General features: G+C 46.7%; 1 protein-coding gene across 1 annotated transcript in view; it reads right to left on the bottom strand.

Annotated features, from left to right (window-relative positions):
- Fbxo10 (F-box protein 10) overlaps positions 1-16,584 on the bottom strand; it is a 49,423-nt gene that overhangs the window by 20,515 nt on the left and 12,324 nt on the right. The window contains exons 2-3 of the mRNA XM_034502187.2: positions 5,117-5,707; positions 1,512-2,333 (exon numbers count right to left, since the gene is read on the bottom strand). Of these exons, the coding sequence (XP_034358078.1) occupies positions 1,512-2,333; positions 5,117-5,701 (1,407 nt within the window). The 5' untranslated portion in view covers positions 5,702-5,707. The remainder of the gene's footprint in view (positions 1-1,511; positions 2,334-5,116; positions 5,708-16,584) is intronic.

The following is a 16,584-nucleotide window of genomic DNA, read 5'->3' as shown; positions in this document are numbered from 1 at the left end:
CAATACACTTAACTTTTAATCCCAGCACTTAGGAGGCAGACAGATCTCAGTCGAGTTCAAGACCAGCCTGGTCTACAGACCAAATTTCAGGACCACAAGGGCTCTATTACAAGGAGAAATCCTGAAAAAACCAAAACCAACCAACCAACCAAACACAAAGAAAAAAATGATCATGTTATATCCAATCAAATGCAATTATAATTAACCATTCTCGATGCCTTGAAGACCCACAGTGTGTTTACTGAACACTTCCGCTAAGGTCAGTGCACCTCAGTGAGAGAAGCCACACTGGACACTCTCACGGTACAGAAGTGCAGGTAATTACAGGGGAATGGCAGGGAGCTGAGACCCAAGCCCATGGCATGGCTATGCTTTCTTTTGCTCACCCTTCAGAACCTTCATTATGGTAGCCCAACCGTAATGGATATGGGGGTTGTTCCACGGCACTCAGTAGGACTTTTCCAGCAGGAGAATTTCATCAGCGGCTGGTGAGCTGCTTTCTGTGTGATGCCTACCTTTTGACTCTAGGCAAGGTGCCTTGTGCTTACTATCTACAGCTTTGACTTAAAAAAAATTTTTTTAAGATTAATCTTACTCTGTGTATGAGTATTTTACCTGCATATACATATGTGCTTGTCTGGTGCCCATCCCCTGAAACCAGAGTTACAGATGGTTGTGAGCTACCATGTGGGTGCTAGAAAACCAAACCCAGGTCCTCTGGAAGAGCAACAGTGCTCTTAACTGATAAACCACTTCCCCAGCCCCATAGCCTCTTAGTGTGTTCCAGCTGCATGGGTGAACAACCTCACAAACAGCCCAGAATGGGATGTACTAGTTTCTAGAATGTACTCTCTTTTCCAATCATGTATGCTCAACCTGCCCTGCGTTCTCTATCCACCCTACTCAGCTCAGACAAACGGCTCTGCAGAAACCCTTCTCAACTATCCCACTGAAGGCAGTGATCATATCTTTCTTCTGTGAACACCTTCATAACATGTAAGAGAAGCAGAATGACACACCTGAGTGGAGGTACAAGACCTAGGCTCTGTCTCAAACTTGCTCAATGACCCTAAGTAAGACTCTTTCCTGCTCTGGGTCTCTATTTCTTTCTTTCTTTTTTTTTTTTTTTTTTTTTGGTTTTTCGAGACAGGGTTTCTCTGTGTAGCCCTGGCTGTCCTGGAACTCACTCTGTAGACCAGGCTGGCCTCGAACTCAGAAATCCGCCTGCCTCTGCCTCCCAAGTGCTGCGATTAAAGGTGTGCGCCACCACCGCCCGGCGGGTCTCTATTTCTTTTTCTGGGAAATGGGAAGACATTTGTCTTATCCAAGTCAGATGATGGACAGGAATCAAGTTTATCTATTAAGCTTGAAAAATCATTTAAAATGCAAACAGCTCACCACATAGCTTTCTACACATAGCCACAGGAGCCATCTCAAAAGCAAGGTTCATGCTCTTGGCAATGACCACCCAGGGGGGCTTCAGTCTACAGCGCCGGTCCTTGGGACAGTACCTTGCTATTGTGTATACACCGAACTGCATAAGTCAGGTTCCGAAAGACGTTTCCTTCCATCTTGGCACGGCCGTAAGAGCAGACGAAGACGCCACCCTTCCCATCCCGGAAGAGGCACTTGCGGATAAGGCAGCCCTGCACAGAGCTGGCTAGTGCCATGGCTTCCTTGTCTTTCTGCAGCTCCTGATGCAGTGAGTTCAGCACTAGACAGCTGGGCAGCTGAATGGATGCTCCAGGTAGTGGAGGGCCCAGAAACGAGCCACCCAGGACAGGGCGTGGGCCCTGCACCTGGTAGGACAGTCTGTATGTGAGCTGCTCGTCATCCTCATCCTCACCGCTGGGGCTCAGTCCACCATCACTGCTGTCTGGAGTCTGGGCCACTCTCTCCCCATCGCTGCCTACCTCTGCCTCCTTGGAGCCTGGCTTTGGAGAGCTACAGACTGGGCTTGTAGGACTCTGGCTGCCCTCGATCACAATGTCACAGGTCCTTGGGCTCCAGGCCTGATCTCGGCTCTCTAAGTCCAAGGACATTAAAAAGTCATTGTCTTCTGCAGGAAGCAAGATGGGAGAGGACTTGATAAGGCCCAGTAGGTACTTGTAGGCCCAGTTCTTATCTGCCGACGGGTGACCCTCAACAGTTACAGAGTTGTTTTCACTGCCCACAAATTCACAGTTTTCCAACATACATAAGGGGACATTGTGCAAAAAGACATGGGTGTTTTTGAAGGTACAAAACTTCACTTGGCAGGTACCTGGGCCATGGACCTGAATGTGTCCATTCTCAAAGTTGCAGTTGTCAAACTGGATGTGACCTGATGTGGTCTGTGGGACAAAAAGAGGAAGACATGGTCAGAAGCCTATACTTTATTTTGATGGTCATCACCCAAGCTGTTCTTCAAGGAGGGCAGAGATAGAAGGGCCCTTGGTTTGACTTCTTCCTTTCCTTAAAAGCCCAGGATGTCGAACTGTCATTCAAAGGAACTAGGAAGTAGGTCTGCCTCAAAGAGGCACAAGTAAATAAGTTCTCCAAAACTCATGAAATGCTAAGTGAGAATACTTTCTTCTCCCACCTCACTCTCTGCTCCCTGAGTTTCTTTTTGGTGGACTGTGAAGGAGGGGAGGCTGGAGCTACAGCTCAGCAGTACCGCGCTTGCCTAGCACGCAGCAAGCAGGAAGAAGCTGAAGCACAGGGAGGCCACTGAGATGGAACTGACACAGCTATGGAGAAGGGGAGGGCAGAGGAGGACCACTCTAACCTAGGGGATGCTTTGGATTATCACCAACATAGGAGCTAGCTGGGATCTGAGCTGAACTTCACCTGGCCTCTGAAAAGAGGAGAGTCCCTGCTTAGTATCTGGGTTATATGATTACCATGCACAAGTTTCTCCTGATCGCACCTTTTTAAAAGCACTTTTCCTTCATCCACACACTCTCTTATGCCTACTGGTATGTTCTCTACCTGAGCCTGCTGGCCTAAAGTACACAAAAGAGCTGGACCATGCTGGAGCCTAGATTACTGACACAGTAGAGGTCAGGCAAGAAGAGATTTAACATTTCTTTGACTGGGACAGGTTATAGCCCAGCCACAGGCATTAGGAGAGCCCAGTCTGTGCAGCTACTGGTGTGAGGGTTTGCAATGCAAATGACAGGTCTCATCTTCAAAGAGAAACATGTGGGTGGGTGGGTGGGGGAATGCTGCCAGTGGTTGGGATCTATGCTCTGATGGCTGACCACAGCTCTGCCTCTTCCAAGTGCTATGACAAATGGCTTTATCTCTCTAAACCCCAGTTTCCCTGTATGTAGCATGAGGCTTGCTAGTTTACAAATCACCAAGCTGGTTCTCAGACTCAGTGATACCGGAGTCAGACTCAGACTCAGCTATTATTATCTGAGGTCAACCACCCAGGGACCTCAGGAGTCTGGGATAGGATGGGAAAGTGCTCAACATGTTAAGTCCATTGAGACCTTAGTGACAGGTAAGCTTGGTGAGATCAAACTACTCTATACTCGTTTCAGAGTCACATCAACTCCACCAGATGAATCTCAGCCACAGAATGAAGGAGTGTCCCATGAGTCAACAACCCAAACAGACTTGCCCTTGAGCAATGAAAAACATTCTCTACCAGCAACTTGCCTTGATGGCTTTCAGAGGAGGGTGACTACATGGACCCCAGCTGCTGCAGGTGCTGCCTTCCTTTTGGCTCCACTACGTTTCCTGCTGCCAGTAAAGCCCATCTTCCCTCTTGGTCCTCTCAGTTTCTTGGAGATGCATCTACACTAGAGTTCTCTTGGGAGGTCATTGAAAATTTCTGGGACGTTTTCCTGGCCTTCGCAGTTTTTAGGCAAGGACATCTCAGATCTCTGGCCTTTTTAGTTGAAAGAACACTGTGGACTTAGCACTCGAATACGTAAAGCACTAAACCAGATGTCTGACTACAAAGAAGCCTGTGGCCAGGCCTGTCTCCCAAGGAGCTACAGCTGCACGTCTGAGGCAGCAGAAGCTCAGTGAGCACTTACTCTAAGAATCAATGTATCTCAAGCACGGAGGGTTTGGAGCCTTGTTTCTAGAAGGAAACTTTCCTCCCATGTCTGCAGACCAGCACAGGGACATCCATTAGTCCTTATAAAACATTCTAGAACTAAGAAACAGGCTTTCAGGCTCCCAAGGACTTTGGTATGATGTAATTTTATAAACCAGAAGGCCTGGATTTGAGCTCTAACCTCATTAATTACCCATCTGGGAAACTTATTAGCGTCTCTGACTTTTAACGCCCCTCATCTGCCTAAGGGAACCACAGCTACTGATCACTACAGATGTCGGCTTAGACGGAGCTTCTCCTGATTATTAATAGGCTTTGGATCCAAGCTCTGCCCATAAGCCTGGAACCTTGCTTGTGCTGCTCTTTTTTGGGCCTCAGTTTCTCTCATATATAAAACCAGGTGATGCAACATCCCCTCAAGGCTCAGGGGTCGGGGGGAGGGACTGAGGTCTGGCTGTAAGGCACACACACACACCTGGTACATACTGATTGTTACAGTAACGGGCAAGGACTTGCTGCTGGCTGTAACAGGCTCACTTCCAGCCAATGCATAGGCTCTGTGCTGTTTGACAGGGCCACCAGCTCCTATACACACACTTTGTTTAGAAGGTGACTGCTCTGTGCCAATGAGTGCTGTGCTAGACTAGTATTTCCTGACTTTCCCTCCAGGTATCCTTGAGAAGCAGTGACTCCTGCACAGGATGAGGGTTCAGCTCCTGAGGGTTTCTGCCTCCTCTGCCCCCAAGATGCTGCTCAGCTAATGTCTTGTCATCATGCTGCATGACTGCCACCTTACTGCTCTACCTGCTGCTCTAGCTGATTTTGTTAGGATTAGAACAGGTACAAAAATGTTGTCCTTTGCCCACCTCTCATTTCTAAGGCAGCTTTGAAGGAACTGAGGCACCAAGTATAACTCTGGACCATACTGACCTGTGTACCCACTTCTCAGTCAGTTCAGCTCTCAGCATAGGAATAAATACTAAGTTCTCAAGTCTAACCTAAAGGGAAAGGCATTGAGGCCAAGACCATGGAGTCAGGACTGGATGGCATCAGGTGTGCACCCACCTTATACATGATTGGTGAGAACCAGGCTGGCATGAAGACAAGATTGCACACACGTGTAGTTGAGCAGTGCTGGTCAATGCTGGCAAGCAGGGCCACCTCACCCAACTTCCCTTGGCCCACAATCTCCACTGGCACCTTCAGGATGATTTCCCCTTGCTCCTCGTACACACCTGGGAAAAGCACGATTCGATCATAGAGGCCGGCCATGGCTAAGGCACTGCCCAAGCTGTCAAACTCATGGCCTGGCCCAACACTCAAGGTGCGTCGCTCCTTCTTCCTGCGGAACAGAGAGAAGCAGATGGAGGACTCCAAGTCCAGTGCATTCTTGGTCCAGGTCTTAGAGGCAAGGTAGTGCTGCTTGAAGGCCTCCCTCCAGGACTCGGGCTCCACATCGGGCTGGTTGGGCCAGTTGGGGTGGCGGCACTCGGTGCAGCCCAGACACAGCTGCCGCCAACGGGTACTGTCCAGGCTGAGGATCAGCTCATACCAGGCCCTGCAAACCAAGCTGCAGCGGCCCAGGTCAGGGAGATGCAGGTAGGCTAAGATCATTCGCCACAGCTCCAGGGGAAGGCCGCCCGCTTCCATGGTCACCTGGGAGAAAGACAGAAAAAAAATATTTTCTCTATTGGCTTTATTTAAAAAACTAATACCTCCTGACCCCAGAGATGAGTAAGTGAACAAGGCACAGCCAATCAGAGGACTCCATTTCCTCAACCAGAATCTGTGATGGCTAATTTTGATTGTTAATGTGGTTAGATTAAGAAACACCTAGGGGATTAGTGAACCACACCTCTGAATGAGTCTGTGCTGCAGTTCCAGAAATAAGAAGGTCAGGAGGACTCTGGCTAATCAATGTGTTAATCCCTTGATAGATTCATGATAGCATTATCAGGAAGAAGTGAAAGATGGGACCTAACTACAGGAAGCAGGGTCTGGTGGCCTGTCCTTGGAGCTGTATCTTGCCCTGGTCTCATCTGGTATTACCCTTTTCTCTATGTTGTGAGGTAATGGAATGGAGAGATGGCTCAGATGTTAAAAGCACAAACCCATATCAGGTGGCTGACAACCAGCTGTAATACCAGCCCCACAGTGATTCAATTCCTTCTGGCTTCTACAGGCAACTGTATTCACATGGCATACATGAACACATTTATATGAACATATATGAATACATATACACAGTGATGGTTTGTATATACTTGGCCTAGGGAGTGGCACTATTAGAAGGTGTGGCCTTGTTGGTATTGGTGTTGGTGTGTCACTGTGTATGTGAGCTTTAAGACCCTCATCCTAGCTGCCTGGAAGTCAGTCTTCCACTAGCAGCCTTCAGATGAAGATGTAGAACTCTCAGCCCTGCCTATACTATGCCTGCCTGGATGCTGCCATCCTTTCACCTTTGTGGGGCGGTGGGCTGTGAGAAGCAGCTGGGTGCTTGGTCAAGCATGAGCTTGGAACCCTGGAACCTTATTGGATGGCAGTTCAGCTCTGTTCCCAGGCCCTGGTTCTTTTCATTTAGCTTCAGCCCTCCAACAACTCCTCCCACGAGAGGTCTATGGCCAACAGTCAGGAGGAACAGGCCTCAGGCCCTAGAGAGATTTACATACTAATGAGGTACCTGAAGGCCAGAGGGTGGAGCCAATTAAGCATTCTTCCCCAGCCCTTTCCCCCCTCTCTCCCTCCCTATTTAACTCAGGTCTGCCCTAGGTAGGTTTGGGGGGGGCAGGTGCATCCAGATCCATCCACCATCGCCATGACATTAAAGCCTGTAAAAACCATGGACTTTCTTGTGTCATTGGGACTGCACCTGTGAGGAACCATGGAGGAAGCCTTTAGTGAGCCACAGCTGCGGTACCTAACTTCCCCATGGAGGAATTCTCAGCGTTCCCAGCCAACTAACCACAGCCTGGCTCGAGGAACCCTGCTTCTCCAGCCACAACTACCCACACACCTTGATGATAATAGACTGAATCTCTGAACCTGCAAGCCAGTCCTAGTTAAATGTTGTCCATATAATAGTTGCCTTGATCATGGTGTCTGTTCACAGCAGTAAAACCCCAACTAAGACACACACTTACACATAAAAATAAGTATTTAAAAAATATTTTCTATGAGCCAGGCATAGTGGTACAGGCCTGTAAACTCAGCACGGCAGAGGCAGAGGCAGGAGGAGGCAGGAGGAGGCAGGAGGAGGCAGGAGGAGGCAGGAGGAGGCAGGAGGAGGCAGGAGGAGGCAGGAGGAGGCAGGAGGAGGCAGGAGGAGGCAGGAGGAGGCAGGAGGAGGCAGGAGGAGGCAGGAGGAGGCAGGAGGAGGCAGGAGGAGGCAGGAGGAGGCAGGAGGAGGCAGAGGCAGAGGCAGAGGCAGAGGCAGAGGCAGAGGCAGGCATATCTCTATTTGAAGCCTGTCTGGTTTACATAGTGAGTTCCAGGGCAGCCAGAGCTACAAAGTGAGACCCTGTCCCCAAAACAAAACAAACTACAACAAAACCTGTTGTACCACATACTCTCTCTGTTTTGATATCAGCCCAAACACATATAGTTAAAAGGAACGGTCATTAGAAAGAAGATTAAAGGAGTTGAGGGGGCTTGTAGCCCCATGGGGAGAGCAACAATACCAACCAACCAGCGCTATCTAGATCTAAACATCTAGCCTGGGAACACACATGGAGGGACCCATGTCTCTAGCTGTATTTGTAGAGGAGGATGGACTTGTCAGGCATCAGTGGGAGAGGAGAGCCTTGGTCCCTTGAAGGCTGGATGCCCCAGTGAGGGGAAATTTGAGGGAGGGGAGGTGGGAGTGGGGGGATGGGTGGGGGCACACCCTCATAGAAAAAGGAGGAGGGAGGATGGGTTAAGGGATTTCTGGGGGTGGGGAATGGGGAAAGGGGATAGCATCTGAAATGTAGATAAATAAAATATCCAATTATATAAAAAAAAGGAAAACAGGGAGCTGGAGAGATGGCTCAGCCATTAAGAGCACTGACTGCTCTTCCAGAGGTCCTGAGTTCAATTTCCAACAACCACATGGTGGCTCACAACCATCTGCAAGGGGTCCGATGTCCTCTTCTGGTGTGTCTGAGGAGAGCAACAATGAACTCACATATATATAACAAACAAACAAACCCCCCAAAAGGGAAAACAAACAAACAAACAAACAAACAATGGAACTTGCTATGGCAGTCGGACATTTGAGACTCTTTCAACATTACCCACATTACAGGGATTCCTTATAATTGTTGAGGATGAGAGACTGTGGAATGGGCCCATGGAACTTATATCTTCATAAAATAAAAAAGGGGGAGATATACCTCTGTACACACAAATTTATTTAAATTGTATTCTTTTTATTTTTTTATTTTTTTATTTTAAAGTTTCTTTTAAATGGATGCCAAGGAACTTTCTGCTGAGTGTCTATGGCACTCTACAACTAGGCATACTGATGCACAGGTGAAAGGGAAGGATCCACTTACTGGCATAAGGCATGATCCCAATCAGGTGTTAAATATGGGGAGGAGGACAAGTTTGTGTTTTTTTCTGCAGGATGCTGAAAAAGCATGGTGGCCGCCAAAGCGATGGGTGAGACATGCTGATGCTGAGACAAAGAATGATGCTGACCTGTGAGCTTGCTGAGTGCCCTGACAATGGTGACTGGGAAGCTGTATTGGACATAAGTTCTCGACCCACCATTGCTTACCCATACCCCTGATGGGACAAGCTGCCTTGCCTCAAGTTCTTAGACCTTGTGGAACAGAGAATCAAAAAGAGAAGTTATAATGCCTCTTGTATTGTAATTAAATGTGACCAGTTATTCAGACTCAATTATGGACTGGTCTAGAAATCAATCCAATATTGGAAATAACAATCTTCATTTGAAAGTCTGGTTCTGGACATTTTCAGAGACATATATGGAAATTAGCTGCAGTTCTCTATGATGTTATGTTATCAAGAGATAAAGTTGGGGCAGGATCTGGATTTCAAACAGGTGTTAGCACATGTGTTAAGGCTCTTTTAATTGCCAAGTTAAAAATACTTTTGTTTCTTCTATAGTATTTAATGTAAGTTGCATTGATTGTAACCTTCTAATTGTGTTTTGAAATCCAACATGTCAGTTATGGAGGTCTATCAACCAGCTTTTGTTTTAGTGCCCTGAGTATCACAGAACCTTGGTATTCTAAAAATAGCTTGCAAGTACTGAAGAAATGAGTCACTTTGTTTGGGGAGGATTAAGAGGTGTGGCTTTGTTGGAGGAGATGTGTCACTGGAGCTTGAGAGTTTAGAGATTCAGGACATTTTGTGTTCACCCTCTCTGCATCCTGCTTGCACTCCAAGATGTCCGCTTTCAGCTGTTCCTGCCATCTTGCCTGCCAGCTTCCCCACCATGATAGTGATGGACTCTTACCCTTCTGGGACTATAGTTCTAATAAACCCTTCCTTTTATCAGCTGCCTTGTGTCCTACCACAGCAAGAGAAAAGCAATTAATACCATTGCTGTGACAGACCTGACTATGTTGGTTTTTTGGGACATTTGAACTTGGGCCAGAAAAGCCATTAAGCATTGTATAAGTGAAGGTTAACGGGCCATCCTAGCAGGAACAGCCACACTCTTCACCAAAATGTCACAGAAAGATCGCTAGTCCAGTTGCTAATACTGTTTCCCTCTGAAACCTCTTGAGCTGGGCCTCCACAGACAGCACAGTTCTGAGCACTCCTGTCTTCCACACTTTTTCTGAAGCCTGACTTTAGTGACACACTTCCTCCAACAAGGCCACACCTCCTAAGCCTCCCCAAGCAGTGCCACCAAACTGTGGATCTCATGAGGGGTTATTCTCATTCAAATCACTACACGTGTACAACCATGAAGAAAGGAGTAGGGATGTACTATGAAGTCAAGGCAAAAAAAAAAAAAAAAAAAAGGTGAGGTCAGGTGCATGTGTCCTGGGAATATGGAATCTGGATCCCTGAAGTGCCCCTGGGATCTACCTAAAAGAGTTTGGATCATACAGAGGGAGGGCATCTTTAGCTGCACTTGTCCTAGAGTCTGGAAGTCCTAAGATACGAATCAAAACTAAGTATCTATTTGTCTTTCCCTCACCATTCCCATATCAGTTAATTACTATTTTTTTCCCTAAGAAAGACAACTGTGGACTTTGGTCCTGGCTTTGCTACTCCCTGATACAATCCTAATCATCTACTGGGCTGGCTGCCCCACTGTCTGCCTCCTTGCTTTCTTTGGGAATAGTCTTGCCCCTTAACAAAATTTATAGCACATGATTGATTACAGAGGCAGTAGTCTTTGAAGGGAAGTACATAGCAACATGACAACCATCCCTCAATAGGTTGCATCTGATACAAATGGACCACTGAGACCTTCCCTAGATGTACATGATATCCTCGTTGCTGGCTTCTTTCTAAGCAATAAACTCTGGAGTCGGTGCTGGAAGACAGGAGGCAGAAGATGAGCCGCAATGAGAGAATGAACCAGAGAAAGCAATAGAAGCAAGTTTCCCTAGTTTCCCTGCCAGTCTCTAAGCTCAGCTTCACCCTTGGCCTTTGAATGCTACCACTAATCCCCATGCCTCTCTAATAAATTCCCCTTTTGACTGGGTGTGGTCACCCACATCTCTAATCCAATCATTTGGGAGTATCAGGAGTTCAAGGCCAGCCTGGGCTATAAGACTCTATCACAAATAAATACTCTCCTTTTGGCATAAGCTGACCATATCCAATTTCTGTTATGACTACCAAAAGTTCTTTCTCATGGGCTGGAGAGATGGCTCAGTGGTTAAGAGCACTGGCTGCAGAAGGCAGAAGAACAGATGCTCCAACGTTTTGTAGTAGAGGGAGTGTCCAGGTGTTCAGCGGTCTCTATAAATTGGCTATGTTTTAGAAGCTATGCTTTGTGCTTCCCACAATTATAGTTAACTCAGTCATTCTGGATTTCTGATGGGGTTGAAAATTTATAGCCTCATAGCCAATCCTGGCTATTTACCTTGAGAGAAAAGATTTGAGTGGATGGTCGTCAGCTGACATTCATCCTAAAGCCAAGGAAATAGCCAGGTTCAGAACTAAGTGTTTTAGTTAGGATAGATGACAGAGGTTCTGGGTAGTCAACAAAATGATGGACTGGGTATTAGGACTATCTTGTACCTCACTGGTACAAATTGGCATAATTATGCTCTAATTGTATTTTGAGAGAAAAGTTTCATTTTAACAGGAAGGGTGATATGTCGGAGGAGCTAAGGTGGGAGGAGTACTGAGAGGAAGAGAAGGAGTAAGAAGAGGAGAAGGAGAGGAGAAGCTAGGTGATGAAAGAGAGAAAGAGGGGGGAGACAGGGAGGCAGATGTTCATGTATCTCCACCAGTCAAAGATAGTTGATATATCTAGGTTGGGTAGTGGATTACACCTCTGATTGAGAAATACCAAACCTATAAAGCCTTTGATTAACATTGTTAAAAAAATGTATAAGTGCAAAAAGGAAAAGGGGGCATGGGATAGGGGTTTTCTAAGGGGGGGAATGGGGAAAGGGGATGGCATCTGAAGTGTAAACAAAATATCCAATTAAAAAAATAATTTTTTCAATATGAAAAAAAAAAAAGAGCACTGGCTGCTCTTCCAGAGGTCCTGAGTTCAATTCCCAGCAACCACATGGCTTACAACCGTCTGTAATGGGATCCGATGCCCTCTTTAAAAAAAAAAATTCTTTCTCTTCCAGCTCCTCCTCCCTCTCCCCCTTTTTGAGACAGGTTTCACTAAAGTGCCCAGGCAGGCCTTCAATTTACAGCCTCCCGCCTCACACCCTCCTCACACCCTTGAGTAGCTGGGATCACTCACTCACTCACTCACGTTTCTTCTACCCAGCCCTGACACTCAGAGACCACATTTCTGCTTCCTAGTTCAGACTGAGTATCCCTCTCCCACTTACAGCTCCCCTGCCATACCAGCTCAGCTCCAGCTTTTCCTCTCAGTGCTTTCTTCCCCGTGAGAGGCTCATTGACAAGACTGTACCAGCTGCTTCTCACTTTCCTTTATCATCTGTGACTTCAGTTTGAAACCACCAGAGCTACCACATGCCCATAAATCTCTCAAAAGAAATATGCAAACTTCTCTGAGAGCCTGTGTTCATCTGAATCAGGACCAAGTGCTGCAGCTCAGGAGATACCTTGTGATCATTCCTCAGGGCTTTGACCTACTTCTACACCCATGCTTTCCTTGTCTCTGTGTCCCACTTTCTCACACAGGTCCTCCAGAGTGCAATGTGCACTGTTCTTTCAGGGGGGCAATACACGTTAGGAGTGTACTTCCACAACGCATTATCCATCAAACCCTTCTACAAAAGACAACTGGCAGGTGCTCCAGAGTGAGAATTTAACCCTGATTTATACAGCCTTCCACATCTGTGCCTGAGGGTCCCCCTGGGATCTATTGCTGATAGCCCATTCCAAGGAGTGATGTTAAAGGACATCCAAATTATAACTACCCAAATTATAGCCACTGGTCATGCTAAGTACAGCTTCAACCTAGCTTACTATAAAGGTGTTTGATGCAGGCCACCCACTGTGTGGACCATGTGATATACTACAGACCCATATGTCACCTGTCCCAGGTGGCTTTCTCATTGTTTTGATAGCATCCTGTTAAGAAAGGATGCCCTAGGCCACAATTCAAAGACTACAGCAAAACCCTTCAAAAACTGAGCACAAAATACAAGCTTACTACACTAGTTATAAATAACTGAACAGGTAGAGGTGAATCTCCATCAAGTCTCCACCCTAGTTTTCAGGTAAAACTTGTTTCCTCGACCGGATGTAAATTTACCATACAAACACAGCTTTGAGAACCTCCTTCCATGCAGAATGAGACTTGTCTAGAAATTTCTGAACAGAAATTCTTCCAGTAATAATGTAAATAAGAAGTCAAAGAGTAAAAATCCTGGAGGGGTGGACACGTCCTTAGTCCCAGCACTCAGGAGGCAGAGACAGGAGGATCTCTGTAAGCTGAAGGCCAGCCTGGGCTACACAATAAGACTGTCTCAGAAGAAGAAGAAGAAGAAGAAGAAGAAGAAGAAGAAGAAGAAGAAGAAGAAGAGGAGGAGGAGGAGGAGGAGGAGGAGGAGGAGGAGGAGGAGGAGGAGGAGGAGGAGGAGGAGGAGGAGGAGGAGGAGGGGAGGGGGAGGAGGAAGAAAGTGCCACTGAGTGAAGATGCTAAGACCTTGGGCTAGTCTGTCACTATAGGAAAGCCCAGAGCTTCCTTACTTCCAGAGCATGGGAAGCTCAAAAGCAGCAGTTCTCAGCCTGTGGGGTCGTGACCCCTTTGGGGGTTGAATAACCCTTTCACAGGGGTCCCCTAATACCATTGGGAAAACCCAGATATTTACATTATGATTCATAACAGAAGCGAAATTACAGTTATGAAATAACAAAAAATTTGATGGCTGGGGGTCAGCACAACACGCGGAACTATATTAAAGGGTGGCAGCCTCAGGAAGGCTGAGAGCCACTGCTCTAAAGGCGTGAGGTGATGCCTCTGGAAACCCCAAGACTGCCCATTCCATGGCTGCTCCTCAGGGACTCCAGTGCTCGTTTCAGAGCTGAGCAGGTGTCTAGCTCTTAATTACTTCCTCAGCTGGTCTCACTTCCTCCTCCCTTGAGCCACTTAAGTTCTACACTGTTAGACAGTCCAGACTGGCAGAGGCCGTGAGTGACAGTCCCAGCAGCTGGAACTCTGGTGCAGGCTTCTCAGGAGAGGCGGGGCCTGACCTGAGCCGTGTTAAGGAGATCCAGAAGAGGTATGGTAAGTGAAGCAGTAAAAGCAAGAAGTCACAACTTTGCAAATATTAAGTGAAAATGTTTTCCCCTCAGGTAGTGGAAATTTTGGGCTAAAACATCTGTAATAATTTGAGTGTGTCTCCAAACAATCTATGTGTTAGAAAGTTAATCTCCAAAGTCATATGTCAGGGGCATCTGAAGGTGCCTTTGGGAGCTAATTATCATGTGATGACATTGTTAGAGCAGGATGCCCATGATGTAGCCGTTAGTGGTAGTTCACTGGCCATCTTGAATGCAATGGCTTCTGCGGTTTTATCACAGAACAAGAGCAGATGCTGACACCCACTGTGCTCTTACCTTTCTTACCTGTTTGCTTGATTTTGAGATAGGGTCTTGCTGAATTATACAGAGGTAACCTTGAACTCTGAGGCTCAACTGACCCTCCTCTTAGCTTCTCAGGCAGCTAGGACTACAGACACATCTCTTCATGCTCTTGGACCTGAGCCAAATACATTTTCCTTTTTTGTTATTGTTTGTTTTTTTAAAAGATGTATTTATTTTATTTATGTATGTGAGTACACTGTAGCTGTCTTCGGACACACCAGAAGAGGGCACCGGATCCCATTGCAGATGGTTGTGAACCACCCATGGTTGCTGGGACTTGAACTCAGGACCTCTGGAAGAACAATCAGTGCACCTTACCACTAAGTCATCCTTCTGGTTCACCTGCCTCTGCCTCCCAAGTGCTGGGATTAAAGGCGTGTGTCACCACTGCCTGGCTACCTTTTTTCTTTTTTTTCTTTTTTTTTTTTCCTTTATCACCTGTGCTCAAAAATTTTATTATAGCAGTGGAAAAGAGACAAAGACCATATTTCACACAGAATCCACTGCAGCTTCAGATTTTGGATTCAGGAAGCAAACAGTTTTAGCTTCTGGCCTCTCAGGGGGCAGCAAGTTTCTACCCTTTGTCCAGATTCACCTGAGTCCAATTTCAGGGGTCTGAGTGTAGACAGGCTGAGACCAGTCCTTCTCCCTTCAGGATTCCCCCCCTAAGCTTAGATAAAGATATCCTTTATTCCCCTGCCAGTCCCCTGCTGTTCTATTTGGCTGTATTTACAAGATCTTCACATCAGTCCACTGGGTTCCATGCAGCCAGGGGATTTCTCTAACTAGGTAACAGCTTTTAAAAGAGTACTCTACAGGTTCTGCCTTTCCTTTTTGTCACTGGGGCCTCTGAGCATGGAATTAAAAAGTAACAACTGTCCCCCAGGCCTGTGCACCTGTAGCATGACGTCTGTAAGAACTGGAAAAACAATGTGTGGGAAAGTAGGTGCTGAAGTAGCCCCAACACCTCCATATTTAATATGTTCTCGAGAGGTAAGAGGTAATATGTTCTGTGGTCTTCCACCCTCCCACTGGAAAGAGCCACAGGACTCCCGGCCACTGGGTATACCCAACTTCAGTAAGAGGGGCAGAGGCTTCCTCCTGGGAGGTTAGCCCATGAGACTTAGCTCTCAGCAAGTATGAACTGCTGCTTCCCAGTCCTGTGGCTTAAAGCAAGTCCTCAAACCTCTCTTAGCTTATCTCCCCACCTCTGACATAAAACTAAGACCTCTCACCAAATAGCTCTTCTGCCACAGTGTACAGATTTCTGACAATTTCTAAAGAAAAGTGACATTTAGTTAACAAATATTTGATTGCCTACTAGGAGCCAGGCACTGTTCCAAGTACTGAAAAGCAACAAAAACGATGAAGTTACTATCCTCAGAGACAGACAAGAAATGAAGGAAAGAGAGAGAGAGAGAGAGAGAGAGAGAGAGAGAGAGAGAGAGAGAGAGCGCAAATGTCACCACAAATGCTACAGAGAGATGAAGCAGGACTTGCATGTGTGCATACATGCATGTATCCACATGTGAACAACTGCTGAGGACTATTTTAGAAAGGCTGTCAGGGACAGTCTCTAGAGAAGTGCCCTTGAATACAGACCTGGAACAAGATGAGAAGCTAGTGACAGAGTGAAGACAGAGAAAGTCTGATGACCAAGTGCTCTGCCAGCCCAACAGGCGCAGGACCCTGAATAGGACAGGCCTCTAAAGGAGAAAGTGCACATAACACTGTTCAAGCACTGTGGTGCTCTCCCTTCAGGGAGGGCTAGGATAAAGGCTCTGCAGTTTGGTTTTGCTGTCTGTCTGTCTGTCTTCCCAGTGCTTTTTGTCAGCCTCAGAATCTGGGGGATTTCAGTACCTGACCCCAGCATGCCCACTTAGCCTGACACATGCCAAAACATAGAGCTAAGAGACTTTCTCCTCCTCTATCTTTCCCAAGTAGAACGCAAGCCCCTTAAGGCCAGGAATGCGGTACTGCTGTGTATAGTCTGTCTAGAACCCCACCCAGCTCATGGTGGATGCTTAGCACTGAATGAATAAGTCCTTACCAGACTGACAGTACTGAGACTTCAAATCATCACCACAGACTCCCCACTATAGCACAGAGCACCATGTAACAAGCAAATCAAACCTAAGTATGTGTTCAACATTTGCCATGTCTAAGACCATGTGGTAGGCCTCACAGTTCAGTGTAGAAGCAGATAAGGGTCCTGCTTTCCTACACAGCAGAAGACAAAGATTCATCTACCAAAAACAATAACAATATCCTCTCTAACCAAAACAATGCCATCCATCATAAAACCAAAACAAAACACAATG

This window comes from Arvicanthis niloticus, chromosome 5 (genome assembly GCF_011762505.2).
Source record: "Arvicanthis niloticus isolate mArvNil1 chromosome 5, mArvNil1.pat.X, whole genome shotgun sequence".
In the NCBI taxonomy this organism is placed as follows: domain Eukaryota; kingdom Metazoa; phylum Chordata; class Mammalia; order Rodentia; family Muridae; genus Arvicanthis; species Arvicanthis niloticus.
The sequence above is the reverse complement of the archived record's forward strand: the minus strand, read 5'-3'. Positions and strand labels throughout refer to the sequence as shown.